Source organism: Sciurus carolinensis, chromosome 2 (genome assembly GCF_902686445.1).
Source record: "Sciurus carolinensis chromosome 2, mSciCar1.2, whole genome shotgun sequence".
NCBI lineage: Eukaryota > Metazoa > Chordata > Mammalia > Rodentia > Sciuridae > Sciurus > Sciurus carolinensis.
Window position 1 is genome coordinate 88,754,699 of NC_062214.1, and position 17,275 is coordinate 88,771,973.

Below are 17,275 nucleotides of genomic sequence, written 5' to 3' on the forward strand. Positions count from 1 at the left end.
AATAAAGCACTTCATTCAGTTTATATTTGCTATACTGCTTCCACGTGCCAGGTCTTTTGCTGGGCAAGGTGAATGCCCTTGGGGTGCCCTACATCTTCAAGAGCCCTGATCAAGGTGAGTTAACTCCTCTTTTTTTCCAAAAAATCAAAAACAATTACTATGTGACCCAGCAATACCGTTTCTATGTATGTCCAAAAGAATAAAAAATAGGAACTTAAATATTTGTACATCCATGTTCACAGCAGCATTATTCACAGTAGCCAAGAGGTGGAAGCAAGCTATTGATAATGTATAGATAATCAAAATATGGTATATATTACTCAGTCTTAAAAAGGAAGGAAATTGGGCTGGGGAGATAGCTCAGTTGGTAGAGTGCTTGCTTTGCAAGCACGAGGCCCTGGGTTCGATCCCCAGTACTGCAAAAAAAAAAAAAAGGGGGAAGGAAATTCTGACACATGCTGTTCCATAGGTGACCCTTGGCACTTTATACTGAGTGAACTAAGCGAGTCACAAAATGACAAATACTTACTGGATGTGGGGGGTATATACCTGTCATCCCAGCAATTCAGGAGGCTAAGGCAGGAGGATCCCAGGTTCCAGGTCAACCTTAGCAAGATCCTCAGCAACTTAGCAAGACCTTATCTCAAAATTAAACTAAAAAGGGTTGGGGATATGGCTCAGCGGTAAAGCACCACTGGTTTAATTCCCAGTACCAAAAAAAAAGACAAGTACTTAAGAGGTTCTGGACATGGTGGGGAAGCCTGCATAACAATGCCAATGTAGTTAATGCCATGAAACTGTACACTTATGAATGGTGAAAATGGTCATGGTTAAAATGCTAAATTTTATGTACATTTTACCACAAAAATATAATTGAAAAATAGGGATACTACTTGGCAAAACCAAAACAGAACCACTCATTTCAGGATAAAGAGACATAAAGGAGATGAGGGAGGCTTCCTCAAATAGGTGACCCCTGAGGCCTGAAAGACAAATGGGGGCCGGCTAGATGAGGGCCAAGGGGAGGCGTGGTGGGTGCTGAAGGCGGCTGGTGGCGGCTCCACACCAGCTTCTTAGGTCACAGCAGAGGCTTATCTCCCAAACCAACCAACGAATTCACAGCTTAAGTGACATGGCCATCCAAGTCCAGGATAATAATGTTTCTGAATAAACTCTGGTATTTTCAGAACCCGGGTACCCTCTTAGTAGGCTTCATATATATATGTCACCTTCACTCTAGGCCCAGGATTCCCAAATTTAGTCCTGGCCAAATAATGATATGCCACAAGCAAGACCCAGGTGTGACCACCAAATCAGAGTAATGACAATCTTTCCAAAAAAAAAAAAAAAAAAAAAAAAAAAAAATATATATATATATATATATATATGATATATACACACATATATAATATATATGAGTTATTTATTTATTTATGGTACTGGGGATTGAACCCAGGGGCATTTAACCACTGAGCCACATCCTCAGCCCTTTTTTGTATTTTATTTAGAGCAGGTTCTCTCTGAGTTGCTTAGTACCTCGCTTTTGCTGAGGCTGACCCTTGAATTCGCGATCCTCCTGCCTCAGCCTCCTCATCTGCTGGGATTATGGGCATGCACCACTGGGCCCAGCCCTTCCAAATATTTAGAAAAACATCTAACCTAATGACTTTTCCAAATTTTAGGTTGCACTCCCATATATTTTTCTTAGACTTTTAGTACATGCTTCCATTTGTCAGCTACCTATCAGCCATTTAAAACAAATGAACAAATAGCACAGGAATACTAATGGGAAAAGCAAGAAACAAACTGCAAGTCACTCTGAGCATGACAATCAGTTTTCTTTTAGATGTGTGGGCTTATAGTTATAATTTAATAGTGCATACATACAATATAGTCATATTTTCTGCTAGTCAGAGTTTGTGGTGCTTATGATAGAATTAGATGAATATCCGTGTGGAGTCAGCACAGAGCATCACGGGGCCTTGAACAAGTTTGACCAGAATGATATTAGAGCAGTGATTTTGACAGTCAAGTACAATAAAAATATCTTTAGTTTTAAAAACCCCAGTCTTGCAGAAAGACCCTAGCTCCCTTGCACTGGCTTGGATTTTTTTTCTAGACCTCTATCATCTAAATATTTTGAAAATTTCCTGGAACCAGCTAAACTTCCTTTTTTAGGTTGATTTTTTTTTTTCCCCTCCTGAGATGGGGTCTTGCTATATGGCTCAGGCTGATGTCAAACTCCTGAACTCAAGTTATCCTCCTACCTCAGCCTCCTGAGTACTGGAACTACAGGCACACACCACTGAAAACAGGGTAAACTGATTTTTTAAAAAATAAATTTTAGTTGTCAATGGATCTTTATTTTATTTATTTTTATGTGGTGCTGAGGATCAAACCCAGTACCTCACAGTATTCACTCTCTTTTGTACAATATACTTATAAGAACAGGCATCCTCTGCATTGATATTATGAAAATCAAAATATAAAATCACATTACATATAGAATCAGATAAGAGGTTATGTCATTCTATTGTTAAACCCAACTGATGATTTCATTTCAGTAACATATTGTCATCTGCCACATTAGATTATAGGTGACCTTCTGCATCCTTGTGTTCCACACCTAAGGGTTCCTCATCCATAGGGGGAAAATATTCAGATAAAAAGAATTTCAACTGTACTGAAAATGTAGAGTTTTTTCTTCAACTTATTTCATAAATAACATAACAACTGTTTACATAGCATTTATCTTATATTAGGTATTTCTCCTGCTTCAGTCTCCCAAGTTGCTGGGAATACAGGTGTGCACTACCATACCCAGTTATATTAGGTATTTCAAGTAATCTAGAAATTAATTTAAAACATGAAGGAGGATGTGCATAGGTAATATGCAAATTACCATGCCATTTCATATAAGGGACTTGAGCATCCTCAGATTTTGCTATCCTCAGGGGTCCTGGAACCAATTTCCCTTGAATACTAAAGAATTACTATAATGTTTGTTTATAGTTTTCTAATTTTAAACTATGTTCATTTACTTTAAAGGTCTGATGTGGTTTTGGGTTTGTATTAAGTATTTAAATATGAGGACCTATACCCTAGACTTCTATTTAAATAGGAATACAATGAAATATAGAAAAGAACATATTAACATGGGTATCCAGGAACATTTTTGGTTTTTAGAAAAACAACTCATGTTGAGAAACCCTGATATACTAGAGAGGATGTTGGATCATGTGACCTCACAGAGCCTGCCCCCTCCCCCGCCCCACCAAGTGTAATATGATTTCAATCTTATGTTGTATATCACCAAAAACAGAGGTGTGAAATGCTAAGATTCTCTGAAGCTCTATGGAAGGAATTCAGGAGGGAGTGAAAAGAAGAAAGCAAGGTTTCCTCACAGAAGACACCAGGCCACACCAGGTATCATCAACCAACAAAGCTTTCCCAGGCAATCATGTTCCTCGGAGCATATTGGATAGAAGGAATTATTTACTGGCATCTCAAAAATATCCAAGGAAGAAGTGAAAACCAAAACATTTCCCAATATTAAATGAAACAAAACACTAGAGAGCCTCTACTAGGCCAAGTTTGGTTAAATGTAAAAAAGTCAGTGCCGCACACCTGTAATCCCAGTGTTTTGGGAGGCTGAGGCAGGAGGATCACAAGTTCAAAGTCAGCCTCAGCAAAAGTGAGGTACTAATCAACTCAGTGAGACCCTGTCTCTAAATAAAATACAAAATAGGGCTGGGGATGTGGCTCAGTGGCCCACTGCTCCTAAGTTCAATTCCTGGTTAACCAGCACCGCACCCACCACAAAAAAAAAAAAAAAAAAGAAAGAAAGAAAAAAAAAAGTTGATTCTCACCATGCAAAAAAAGCTAAGTATATAAGGTAATGGACATATTAATCAGCTTGATTTAACCTTCTACAATGTATATATATTTCAAAACATCAAGTTGTACACCATTTAGTTGTAAAAAAAAACCAAATGACTTACACTTAACACTTATGAAGGCCAAATTAAATAAAGTGAGTCTCCTAGATCTTATAAATTCAATGGCAGTACTGGAGGTTGAATTCAGTGCTTCCCTCATATGAGGCAAGTATTCTACCACTGAGCCAAACCCCAGCCCTCCTTCTTTTTCTTCTTCTTCTTCTTCTTTTTTTTTTTTTTGGTACCAAGGATTGAACTCAGGTTCACTTGACCACTGAGCCATATCCCCAGCCCTTTTTATTTTTTATTTAGAGATTGGGTCTCACTGAGTTGCATAGGGCCTCATTTTTGCTGAGCTTGGCTTTGAACTTGAGATCCTCCTGCCTCAGTCTCCCAAGTCATTGAGATTACAGTTGTGGGCCACTGCACCCAGTATAAACCCCAGCCCTTCTTACTTTACGTTTGAAACAGGGTCTTGTTAAGTTGCCCAGCCTGGCCTCAATTTTGTAGTCCTGCCTCAGCCTCCTGAGTTGCTGGGATTATAGGCGTGCACCACTGCACCCAGTTCATAATAGACCTTTTTTGGGGGACAGGGATTGAATCCAGGGGCGTTAACCACTGAGCCACATCCCTAGCCCTTTTTAATATTTTATTTAGAGACCAGGTCTTGCTGAATTGCTTGGGGCCTCTCTAAGTTGCTAAGCCTGGCTTTGAACTTGTGATGCTCCTGCCTCAACCTCCAGAGTTGTGGGGATTACAAGCGTGGGCCATTGCACCCAGCCACTAATAGACTTTTTAAGACCAGTTTCAAACCTGTTTCTCCTGGAGGTTTTCTGATCTAACCCCATACCCCACTTACACGTTTGCACTTTGGATAGTTCACATTTAACTATCCCTCTGTGGCTATGGTCCTTCATAATTACCTTCTTGTTCTTTGCAACTAACCCCAACAAACAAACAGGTTTACTATGAGGGGGAACTAAGACTTCTTTTTGTATTCCCCAAGGCCTGGAACTAGGAACTCAAAAAGTATTTATTAAGAGGGGCCTGGTGCGGGCTGGACTTGTGGCCCAGTGGTAGAGCGCTTGCCTAGCATGTGTAAGTCACTGGGTTCGATTCTCAGCACCACATATAAATAAATAAAATAAAAGTCCATTGACAACAAAAAATATTAAAAAAAAAAAAAAAAAAAAAGAGGGGCCTGGTGGAACCTGCCCATAATCCCAGCCACTCAGGAGACAAAGGCAGGAGGATCTAAAAAGTTCCAGGCCTTCAGGCCAGCACAAGCAAGACCAGGTCTAAAAAAAAAAATGTGGGGGTGTAGCTCAGCAGTACAGCACACCTGAATTTGATCCCCAGTACCACAAAAAAAGAAAGAAAAAGGGCTTATTCAAAGGTGTTATCATAAAAACTTATTTCATAACACCTTATCTTTTGTTTTCAGATTTAGTATATTGAGAGACATAGTAAAGCACTGGAAAACCAATAGTTTTTCATCAAGTTAACTACTTTTGAAATGTTCAGGAGAAAAGACATTTAAATTCCAACTCTTTGCTTTTGAATGTTCCAGGAATTGGTTTTTAAAACAATCCTTAATGTTAAAAATATTTTAGAAAACAGAAGTTGAAAAGGCTTGCAGTGTGTTAGCAATTTGAACGATAATAACAAATTGATTTTAGTAGTAGAAATTGAAATATGACACCTGAAGCAGCATTTAAATCTGGATGTGTGTAAACATCTATATCTTTGTGTCTGAGCAAAATCAACTTCAAGTCATTTTAAAATATTCTATCTGAAAAAAATCTGTACACAGTCTAGTTAATGTACATTTTTAACTGAGCGTATCATAAGGACAATTTATCATTTTCATATACAAATAAAAACACTTCATCTTTTAGTACCAAGTTCTGAAGAAACTACATTAAAAAAAAAAAAAAAGGATAAACACATAGTTTCCACTTATTAAATAGCTTGGGATGTTAAGAGTTTGGATATATAATTCTAATATGCTATTTCCATATAGTCTAAGATTCAAATCATAAAATCTTTCTCAGTATTAAATGAAGCAAAACTATTTTTAGGGTATCATTTAAAAGGTGGACAATTATTCTTCATTTAGGTACAAGGCAAGTATTTTAGACTGGTTCAATTAGAAATTTTTGTTTGGCAATTACAATTACTGTGGCTGATATTTACACTAGTAATCTAAAAATAAAACAAGTTATTTCTGCTTTCATGGAAAAAATCATTATAAGTACAATTTGCATTCACAATAAAGGTTTTAAATTTAAAAATATTCTTTTTCCCAAGAAAAGAATGTAGGCTACTGAAACAATTTATCTATAAATAAGAAGCTTAAATAATACATATTATCAGAAAAAAAAAAGCACTGCTACCATAAAAATGTTAACCAAAAGTCAGTTCACACTAGAATCTTAAATACCTATATACTGGGGACACTGCAGTTTATTGATCTACAGTCAGAGTTTTTGGCCAGGTGTTGAAGCAGAAATTTAAAATAATGTTACTGCATTCTTCACTAGCAAAGAGAATACCAAATTAGTTTCAAAAGTCCTTTCTGACAAAGTAATGAATTCTTCCCCTCCCGCTCCAACAAGGAACCTTTTCTAAAGGGAGAGAAAAAAATCTGCACTATAAATAAATAAATAATGCAAAACAGATACCTCCGGCCTCTTTGATGCTGCACAGCTTGACAAGCCGTTTGCATGAAAATAATTCCCTTCAACTCTGGAAATTCAAGGATCTCAAGGTAATCTTGAACTACTTTCCAGTCTGGGATCACATAATGAGTCACATCACTAGACAAGAGCTTCCCCTCTGAAACATAATTCAAAATGTAAGAGATTAGATAACATTTTCAAACCTGGTTTAGAACTATTTCAATGTCATGGTGCCCCAGTGTGCAAAATAACTTCTGATCTTAATTCCAACATAAAGTTCTTAAAAAGACAAGACAAATCTACTTTGGTAGAAGCCCAAAGTTCAGGGAAACTCAGCACCTTCTTTTTTTGTTTATGAAGCTGTGATAAATTCAAGCTCAATGTGGTTTATGGTGTTACTAGTAGCGCAGGAGAGGATGACTGATATTTTAAAAGCAAACAAGTACATTTTCAGCACGAGCTGAATATTTCTGTTAACTCCTCATTGACATGAAATCACATTCAAATGGAGCACTATATGTTAACCACTTGTATGTACCCAGCAATTCCTAGTTGGTTATGTTTCAAGCTTCTAAACATGCTCAGAAGTGTCAAGTCTCAGAAAGACAGAATGGATTAGAAAAGATGCTCACAGCAAGCAACTGGAAATGATAGGCTTTACACCCAGCTTGAGAGCTGTTTAGCCAAGCTGTAACTGAAACTGTAACCAAGCTGAGCCCCAAACCATAAACCCAGGATTCCAAACATCCCCTGAAAAGGACCACGGTGCTCATCTCCCACTAGCGGGAAGGAACAGTAACGCTCATTGTTAAATGGGCCTCCCTTGCAACTTGGAAACCAAGGGGTAAGTCTGGTCCGCAGCAGTCTCCAATCCAACTTTCACATGACCTTCCTCTACAACGGGGGCCTAGGTAATTCACACATCCTGCAGTGAAGAAGTTCTCCACTGTATACATGTTCAAGGTACCCGTGGTGGCAGGTCTGAAAATTTGCAGGAGCAGAGCAGGCAATGCCAAGCGAGCAGCAGCAGCGCGAGGCAGCAGGGCGCGTGCAGCCTCCCACCGCAGAGCGAAAGTGCTCAGGAACCTTCCCCCAGGCTGTGAGCCTGCGCCCTCAGGTCCCCTCTGAAAACCCGAACCACCCGGCCTCTGGGCCAGGAGGCGCAGGTCTCTCAGGTTCTTCCATTAGACACGGGGAAGCAGTCGGGAAGTCCGGTAGCGAGCGTCCCAGGAACCAAGGACCAGGGCCGCCCGCTCCCGCCCGCTCCCGCCCGCTCCCGCCCGCAGTCTGGCTGCAGGTGATACTGGAGGCGCGCGGAGGCCGCGGAGCCTTGGACTCAGCGCCCTCGCCGCCTCGCGCCGCGCCCCCAGACGCTCGGCCCCGGCAGTCCTCGCTCGCGCGCGGCCACCCCCGTTCCCGCCAGGCCCTGACTCTGCAGGCTTCTCCAGGCCCCGGCTGCCCGCGCTCCCGGCCCTGGCTCCCGCCCCGGCTCCGGCCCTCACCGTTGCGGCAGGCGGCGGGCTGCGGGCAGAGCGCGCTGTTGCAGGGCACGCTGGGCCGCAGGTAGTGCTCACGCACGATCCGCAGTGTCCGGCCCTGGAAGGTCCTCAGAAGTAGAACCTTTTCCCGCTTCTGCAGCATGGTGGCAGCGCCCAGCCCGGCGGAGCTCTGGGTCCCGGGAGGCCGCCCGGAGCTGCCGGGAAGTAGCTGAGGCGAGGCCGCGGCTTGGGGCCCGCCCTTCGGTCCCCTGCCCGGCCCGGCCCACCGGCCAGGGCCTGAACGCTCCGGGCAACGAAACCGCCCTAACGGCTGGCGGTGCTCCGGGGTTGAGGCCGGAGGCCCGCGGGGCGAATTCTCCAGGTCCCCTCCAACCCTCACTCCTGAGCTTAAATTTCTTTCCAATCTGCAAGTGCCTGGGCCTGGGGACAGGTGACAAAAATGCACCGAAAATACTTCGGGGTGATTAGGACACCATATGGAAGCAAGTTTTTTTTGTTTTGTTTTGATACCGGGGATTGAACTCAGGGGCAATTAACCACTGAGCCATATCCCAGGCATTTTTGCATCTTATTTAGAGACAGGCTCTCACTGAGTGGCTTAGGGCTGGTTTTGAACTCGTGATCCTGCCTCAGACTCCCAAGCCCCTGGGATTATAGTAATGTGCCACGAAAAGCTTGTTTAAAAGTACTATGAAAAAAGTTTGGTCGAACTATAAACGATTATTAATACTATGTTTCTATCTAGGTCTATATGGGAATAGGGCTGCCATATAAATACCTGGCAATTACTAGAGTTTTCTATTCTTTATCCCTGCCCTCTAAAAAGTTCAGAAAACAAACCAGCAACCCTGCTAGCCTGACCCGCCCCCCTGTTATTAAAAATGTACTTATTTGAATTTTAATGCATGTAAACATTCTAACTGCAGATAAAATGAAAACCAGCCCCATCTTGGGGGTAAACCCTGTTCAACCTCAACTTTATAGCACTGGCATTCTCTGGCAAAGGAATTCTTAAAACTGCCACTGACAAAATCGCAGTGGCTGTACATGTAGCTTCTGACAGATTCCCTATCTCTTCTGAGATCACATGCCCTTGACTGGATAGAACTCCTTTTTCTTTTTTTGCATTGGGGATTGAACCCAGGGGCACCCAACCACTGAGCCCTCTCAGCCCTTTTTCCTTATATTTTATTTCAACACAAGATCTTGCTAAGTTGCTTAGGGCCTTGCTAAATTGCTGAGGCTGGCTTCGGAATCCCTAGCTGCTGGGATTACAGGCATGGGCCACCACAGCAGGCAGAACTCCTTTCTTGACAGACTTGAGCCAGGACAGGCAGCTCCACATACCAAATCAAAGCAGTGGGCATTCACACCCACATTTTACAACGGAGGCAGGCTCAGTTATTAAGTGATAGAATCGGCATTCAAGCCAGAATCTGGCTGAGTCCAAAGCATGTTCTTAACCTACTATTCACAGATGAATAAAGCATAGACTCTGCATCTAAGGAATTTATAGTGTATATATTTAGTGAGCTCTAGTTAAGATAGCTCAACCAGCTGGCTCCTTTTCTGCTGAAGTGAGCAGAATTGGGGGTGCCCTATTGGATCTCTCCTTTTAAGGGAACACATAAAAATAGCTATGGTCACAGTGGGTCACACCTGTAATCCCAGTTAGTAGGAAGGCTTGAGGCAGAAGGAGCAAAATTCAAGGCCAGTCTGCAACTCAGACCCTGACTTAAAAAAATTTAAAAAGCAGGGGAAGTAGCTCAGTGGTGGAACACTTGTTTAGCAAGCACAAGGCCCTGGAACAATATCCAGTACCATGAAAATAAATATAAAAATGGTCCTTCAGTGTATCTCTGTGTCAAGATGCTCAGCAGTGTGAGACCCAAGATGGAATTGCACAAACAGGAATATAACAGAGTGCAAGGAGGGCCTGTAAGGTGATGAACAGTGCAGGAGGCCCCAGGTCAAGAGGTCAGTTCTAAAGAGCTCAGAGGACAGCAAGCAGTCACATTTGTTTGCTACACAAAAATGCTTCAGACAGCTATTCACAATTCTTTCCAAAGTGCTTGCATGCACACGCTTTCTTTTTTCCTCCAATTCTGGGGACAACCCAGGGGGTTCTACCACTACACAACATCCTCAGTCCTTTGTATATTTTTATTTTGAGACAAGGATTTCCTAATTTACCCAGCTGACCTAAAATTTACGATCCTCCTGTCTCAGCCTCCCACATAGCTGGTACAGGTGTGCATCACTGCACCTGGCTAAACTCTCCCATTTTACTTTTCATTATATGGGGAGGGGGATGACTTTGATTAGATACTAATTTGCAGATTGGGACAAATGACTTTTTAAGGAATAGAATACATCTGGGAGTCTACTGAGAGTTGGATTCATCAATATTTTAAATAACCTAAGGCTCATGAAGCATTTCTTTTGCTTGAATTGTAGCAGTAATGTACAAACTGTTATGTTTTTCTTTTTTGTACTGGCAATTGAACCTAGGGGCACTTTATCACTGAGCTACATCCCCAGCCCTTTTATTTTATTTTATTTTATTTTGAGATAGCGTCTGGCTAAGTTGCTTAGGGCCTCACCAAATTGCCAAGGCTGGCTTCTAACTTGTGATCCTCCTGCCTCAGCCTCCTGAATCAGCCTCCAGAGTCACTGGAATTACAGATATGCCTGACTGCAAACTGTTTTTAAAAGCATGATCCTGCAATTCTTAGAACTGATCATCTAAAATGGAGGTGTGCCTTTTTGATTGGTTAGTTGGTTGGTTTGTCTCACAGGTCATGTGATACGTTTTGACTGAAAAAAGATTCCTGTATCAGTCAGAATAAACTAGTTTATGCTTAAAAAACTTTAAAAACTTAAAAAAACTCAGTGTCTTAAGACAACTAGATGTTGCCTAGGTGCCAAGAGCTCTGCTATCTTTGTCCAGGACCCAGGCTGATGAAGTAAACCTTCTCTGGAATGATGCTAGTCATTGGCAAAGGGGAGGGAGCCCTCTAGAGAACCTCACACGGATGATTAGAAGCTTGGTCCAGAAGTGGAAATAATGCGTGTCATTTCTTCCTGTGGTTAGAATTAGTCACATGACCAGCAATGGGGATGGGTGGGACAAGAGGTGCATTCCTACTTCAAGGTCTGAGGGTAGAGTGGTGAAACCCTTTGAACAGCACTAGTGACTACTTGAGTGCCTCTACCCAAATCCCTTACCCCTAAATGAGACAATTTGTTCTGTAATCACCTTATCCCTTGTTGTTGGGAATACCCCAGCTCAGTTCACTATCTGGTCTCTGCTCGAGCATTCTGTCACTCACTTCTTTTTACGCTGGACACCCCCACTTCCATGAGCCAATATGCCAAGCATTTGTCATTACATCATCTTTTTATCCTTACCACAATAGTTCAGTATGTGATTTTTCATGACAGAGACTTGCTCTTTTCACCAAATCCATGTTTTCTTCCCTGTGTTTCTTTCCCACATTTGCTAATTTCTCTTGCAGGTAGATAGGTGTGGCCACATGACTGGGTTCTGGCTGGCAGAATGTAACAGCACCAGTTCTAGGGTTGACCCATAAAACCCTCATGTGTGCTCTTCTTTCATGTTCCACTGGCTGAATGCCAAAGCCCAGGGGATCTTGGAAGCAGGTGTTAAAGATCACAGAGATTTTTCTCTCCAAGCCAACTGGAGTTCTTAAAGGACTATATAGAGGAGAGCTCTGCTGGATTCAGAGACATCCTCAGTGGATTCTTGTAAGGGAGAAATAAACTCTTGTTATAGCAGCTACCATTATCCTAATACACTCCCACTTTACAAAGGAAGCTAAGGAACTTGTCCAAGAGTTGCAGCACTGTTTGTTCGAAACCCCTCACTAGATATTAAGTGTCTTAGTGAAGCTGCCCAAGGATTTCTACAGCAGTTCTAATGGTTTGGTCCTTTAGTAGATAGGAGAACATTAGTGGTCTGCCATGTTCTGTTTTGATCTGGGCTACAATGCCACACTGGGCAGGATGCCTGGCAGCTTGCTTTCTCTCTTCAGTTTCCCTTTTCCTTGTCAATCCAAGTGTAGATGGACAGTCAATTGCCTGACACCAGAATGCTGTGACAGCTTTCAGCATTCTGCTGCTAATGGAAATCTCTGTGGCTTGGTTTCCCTGGTGCATGACTTCAATCTTCAGGCTGAGCACCAGTGTGCTTACACTGCAGAGGAATTTGTAGCACTGACGTGCGGTCTTGCAGATGCACTCTGGGAGTGCAGACATCAGCATCTATCTACTGGCTCATAATCAAAAGGTCTCATCAAAAGCTTAACCTAGGCAGCATGGGGCATTTTTACAAAGGACTCAGAGGACAGGGAGGTTAAATGTATAAAAGAAATTCCAGAAGATGAGTTCTAAGTACTTGAGGGGATTATAGATGCTAGCCTGAAAATAATCTATATTTATTGATTGATTTAAAATCACAAAAATTAAAATTACAAATGATTTAAAGTTGCATGCTTATTGCAACACATTTGAACAATTCTGAAGAATGATAAGTAAAAACAATGAAGTTCTGTTTCCATCTGAAGTCTACCCCTCTAGTAATTACTGTTGTTTGATAGCTTGTACCATACTAAGAGTCATTAAAAAGAAACCAAAGTTTTCAAGTTTCTGAAGAGCTTGTCAGCATATTCTGTACCAGATAATTACAGCTAATGCTTTTCAGGCTTTTACCAGGGATCAGGCACTGCTCTACGCACTTGCTGTATTTTCTCATTTAATCCTCGAAACAATGCCTTGAATGAGCTACCTTTAGCAAGTACACCTTCCAAGAAGGAAACCGACCTAGAAAAGGATGGAAGTGATTCCCAGGCCACAGTCTTGGTGGATGGCAAAGTCAGTCTTGGCTGTGGAGTTCATGCAGTGAGTCAGCTGAGCCGCCTTTTAATTAGTAAATGACAAGCGTCGTAGGATAGGGTACATTCTATATGGTGGACTGTGGATGAACCCAGTTACAGGGATATAGAATTGGAAACAATGGTATTCAAGAATCAACTCTCCTAACTTCCCTGACCCTTAGTGATTTCAACTATAAAATATGCCAGCAGGGCAGATGTTACTGGGTATTGATATTAATGAATCAATGATTCTAAAGGGTCATGTAAATACCTAAAATTACTCCACTTATCTAAAGAATCAGCTTGCTTTCATTTGTGCTCCATGTCAGTGGAGAAAAAATGACTGCTGAGATTACTTTGCTACTTTGTATTAGGGATAATTTAATTTCCTATATGTTAAAGGCTGTTAATCCTTAATTTTCATTTTTCCCAGCAGATGAGATGGCTCTATTTTGGCATTCTAAACACCCTGTGATTCCCCCTAATCCACTTTGCAATGATTACTCCAAAACGTTCTGCTTAATTCTTTTTTTAAGAGAAAATTATTTTTGCACTTACTATTGTATTTCTCAGCAGATTTTGACTGTACTGTTAACCTACTGATAATTTTGTCCTTCTACCACTAAAGGGCGCTGTTTCATTGATTTTTTTTTTTTTTTTTTTTTTTTTAATTTTTTTTATTTAAGTGGCTCCTCTGAAGTCCTCTCTGTGCTGATGTCTGAGTGGTGAAAATTTGGCCTTTCACTGTTAAAATGCCTTCAATTACTTGAGACAAAAAACAAGCAAACAAAAAAACCTTGGTATTTTAACAATACCTTTATTCAAGGAGCCCAAATTTCCAGATACTCCAAAATTAATTAAAAAGTAAGCTTCATTGATTAATACAGGAAAGAAAAGAAAATCCTTTAAGTCTTAAAGCTGACTAAAAAAATCCAGTCATGTGAATTGCTCTTTGCAATCCAAAAATAGAAACATTACTATTGTGATTTAGTTTTTTGAGTTTGTTATTTGTTAAAATTAAATTTTCATCCATTTTGTGGGATTGTTACTAGTCATGATAAACAGTTATTACATTGGATGAGTATATTACATGGAGTTTTTTTCTGTTTACTTTGTTATTTAGTTATTGAATTTATTTGGATTTGGGAGAGTGAATCCCATTGTCTGTATTGATAGACTATGAATTTTTTTTTTTTTTAAACCTGGGGTGCTTAACCACTGGAGCCACATTCCAAGCACTTTAAAATTTATATGTATATACACCTTTATTTCATTTTTATGTGGTGCTGAGGATTAAACCCAGGGCCTCCTGAGTGCTACGTGAGTGCTCTACCACTGAGTCACAACCCCAGGCCACTTTTTATTTTTTATTTTGAGACAGGGTCTTGCTAAGTTTCTTAGCACCTTGCTGAGTTGCTGAGTCTGGCCTCAACTTGCAATCCTCTTGCCTCAGCCTCCTGAGTTGCTGGGATCACAGGTATGTGCCTCTGTGTCTATGAATTCTAAAACCATATAATCTATAATGGAAAGGTTATGAAGAAATGGAAAAGAGAATCAAGAGTACTTAGGAATGATCCTACACTTCCAGATTTTGGATAAACATAAACAAGGTATTAGAATTTTCAGTTTAACTTTTATTGTTTCATAAAATGAAAGTCACATTAAACTATGCTTCTGTATCTGGTTCTAGAGGAAGAAGAATGAGGACCGAAGTTTAAAATGGCACTTATACTTAACTTTTTTTTACCTGTGAGGTCAGAGCAAATATGCTTTATCTGCTTGTCTTCAATTCCTATACAAAACAAAGTACCACAAACAGTAGTTTAAAACTACTCATTTATTTTCCCGTGTCTGTAGGTCAGCAGGCTGGGCACAGCTGAATTAGATTTTCTGCTCAGGGTCTCACAAGGCTGAAATCAAGGTGTCTGTTGAACTGTTCTTTTCTGGAACTTGGTATTTCCCTTCAAGTTGGCAGGTTGAGACTGAGGCCCCTGATCTATTGCTGGCTATTAGCCAGGGGTGCTCTAAGTGCTTAGAGGCCACTTTCTACCCTTCCTGTCTCTGTCTTCAGAAGCCACTCCCTTTAAGAGTTCACCTGATCAGGTCAGGCTCACTGAAGCTAATCTGCTATTTTAAAATCAGCTGCTTTGGAATCTTAATTGCATCTACAAAATGCCTTCACAGCAGCACCTAAATTCTTTTTTGACTGAATAAGCGGGAGAAAGTGGGTGTACAACCTGGTGCCTCACAGGGAGCAGCTTAGCATTCTGCCTACCATAATGATTCAGAAAAAAAAGTCCAAGTTCCATAAGTTACATTTAAAATGATGGTATTTGTTAAGCATCTGAGAGAAGCAGAAATAATGTTCTCAGAAAAGGAATGGGATAATCCTAGCTACTTGGGAGGCTGAGGCAGGAGGATAGCAATTCTGAGGCCAACATGATTAACAGAGAGACCTTGTCTCAAAATAAAAATAAAAAGGGCTGGGGCTGTAGCTCAGTGGCAGAGAGTGTCCCTGAGTTCAATCCTCAGTACCCAAAATACGTAAGTAAGTAAATAAGTAAGTAAGTAAAGGAATGGAAGATGCAGGCCTGTAGTCCAGAGGCTAGACAAAATTAATGAATGATAGACAGCACTGCCTGGGCTAGCTCAGGTTGAGGGGGAATCCCCACCAGAGCACATCACCCTGCATGCTGTTCATTTTAGGAGCAATGGTTCACTCTGGGCCCCAAATTCACTCAGAAACACTACACAGAGCCCGGCCCTTCTGCTAACGGGCTCAGCATGTGGGAGGAGGCTGGTCTTCATTATCCTTACCTTCAGTTCTTCCCAAAGAGTATCCTCCAGATTAGGATCCTTTCTTAAAGACCCACTGTGACACGTGACAGGAGGCCTGACAATTTTTGAAGATTTGAGTTTTAAATTAGAACGTCATCCTCCTCAGAGGCCTCCTTTTCCACATGGCTGGCTGCCTCCATCAAGTCGGGAGAGTGGAGGCTGAGACCTTCCAAGGAGAACTGAACCGGGGTCAGAGCTGAGGTTGAGGAAACTTCTCTGATTGCAGTATTTGGGTGGGGGTGGGGTGGGGGGGAGCAGAGGGTTTCTCTTCTTATTTTCTTTTCTATTAAATTTGACATTTTAAGAGATAGCATTAAAAAATATTCTTCTGCCCCGGAGAGAAAAGGCTTGGATCTGAGATCACTTTCACTGAAACCATAAGGCTCTTGTCATGTTTACCATTTTAGCCTTCAAGGCCTTATTTTTTCTGACTTGGAGAACTGAAGGCATTTTGATCCCCTTCCAGTTCTACAAACAATGTTCTTTAATTAGCTTGAGGCATCACTGTTGATCAGAGAACTACACTTCCTTTCCCTGCCCAAAGCTCACAGCACCTGCTAATCCCTCAACCAGAAGCCAGAGAGGAGGGGGCGTCCTCGGAGCCCCTCAGAGCTCTGCTACTTCAAATGCACACAAAACTATAGAAAATAACCTGTCACCCATTGCCTCATTAGTAAATGCAGAGTGTAGCCGTTTTAGTAGACTTAAGAGCAATGCTGTGAACCCATGTATCCGCCAAACCTATTTATTGACTTAGGGCTAGTGTGATATTCATGCTATGGGACACATGATGTGTCATTTCCACTGGCACTAAGTTCATTGTCTTAGAGAAAATGTAAAAAGGAAAAATGACTACATAGGAAGTAAGAGTATATTGCTAATAATATTGTTGATTAATACTGAGTGGGCCCTAATAAACCACACTTTTCTCTTCCAAGGTACTTATCTTAAACTTTCCTCAGTTTTACTTATTTGTTAACAGCTTTATTGATATAATTCTCACAAAATGCAGTTCACCCATGGAGAATGTACAGTTCAGACCTGGGGGTCTAGTTTAGTAATAGAGGGGTTGCTTAGCTTGCTCATGGCTGTGGATTCAATTCCCAGCATTAAAAAGGCAATAAATTAAAAAACAAATGTACAATTCATGGGTTGCTTATTTTTTATTTTTGAGACAGGGATCTTGCTGACATGCTCAGGCTGACCTTGAACTCCCAACTCTTCCTTCCATATTAGCCTCCCAAGTTAGCTGGTGTTCCAAACATGCACCACTATTCTTGGTAATTCATGGGTTTTCAGTGTATCCACAGATCTGTTCACTCATTCACAAATATATAAACTACAGTCAGTTTTAGCATGTTTTGGTCATCTTAAAAAAATTCCATACTTTCTAGCTAAAACCTCTTATCTTTTTTCCTTCATGG

At 41.1% G+C, this 17,275-nt stretch overlaps 1 protein-coding gene across 3 annotated transcripts in view; it reads right to left on the reverse strand.

Moving 5' to 3' along the window:
* Nucleotides 1–8,380, reverse strand: part of Dis3l (DIS3 like exosome 3'-5' exoribonuclease) — a 33,186-nt gene extending 24,806 nt beyond the window's left edge. Inside the window, exons 1-2 of one of the 3 annotated variants that reach the window (XM_047541956.1) lie at nucleotides 8,122–8,380; nucleotides 6,623–6,776 (exon numbers count right to left, since the gene is read on the reverse strand). In XM_047541956.1, coding sequence (XP_047397912.1) covers nucleotides 6,623–6,776; nucleotides 8,122–8,260 — 293 coding nt within the window. In that variant the 5' untranslated portion in view covers nucleotides 8,261–8,380. Of the gene's footprint in view, nucleotides 1–6,622; nucleotides 6,777–7,586; nucleotides 7,772–8,121 lie in introns of those variants that run through there. The other 2 variants (XM_047541957.1, XM_047541958.1) reach the window with 2 other exon arrangements.
* Nucleotides 8,381–17,275: the final 8,895 nt, after the last annotated feature.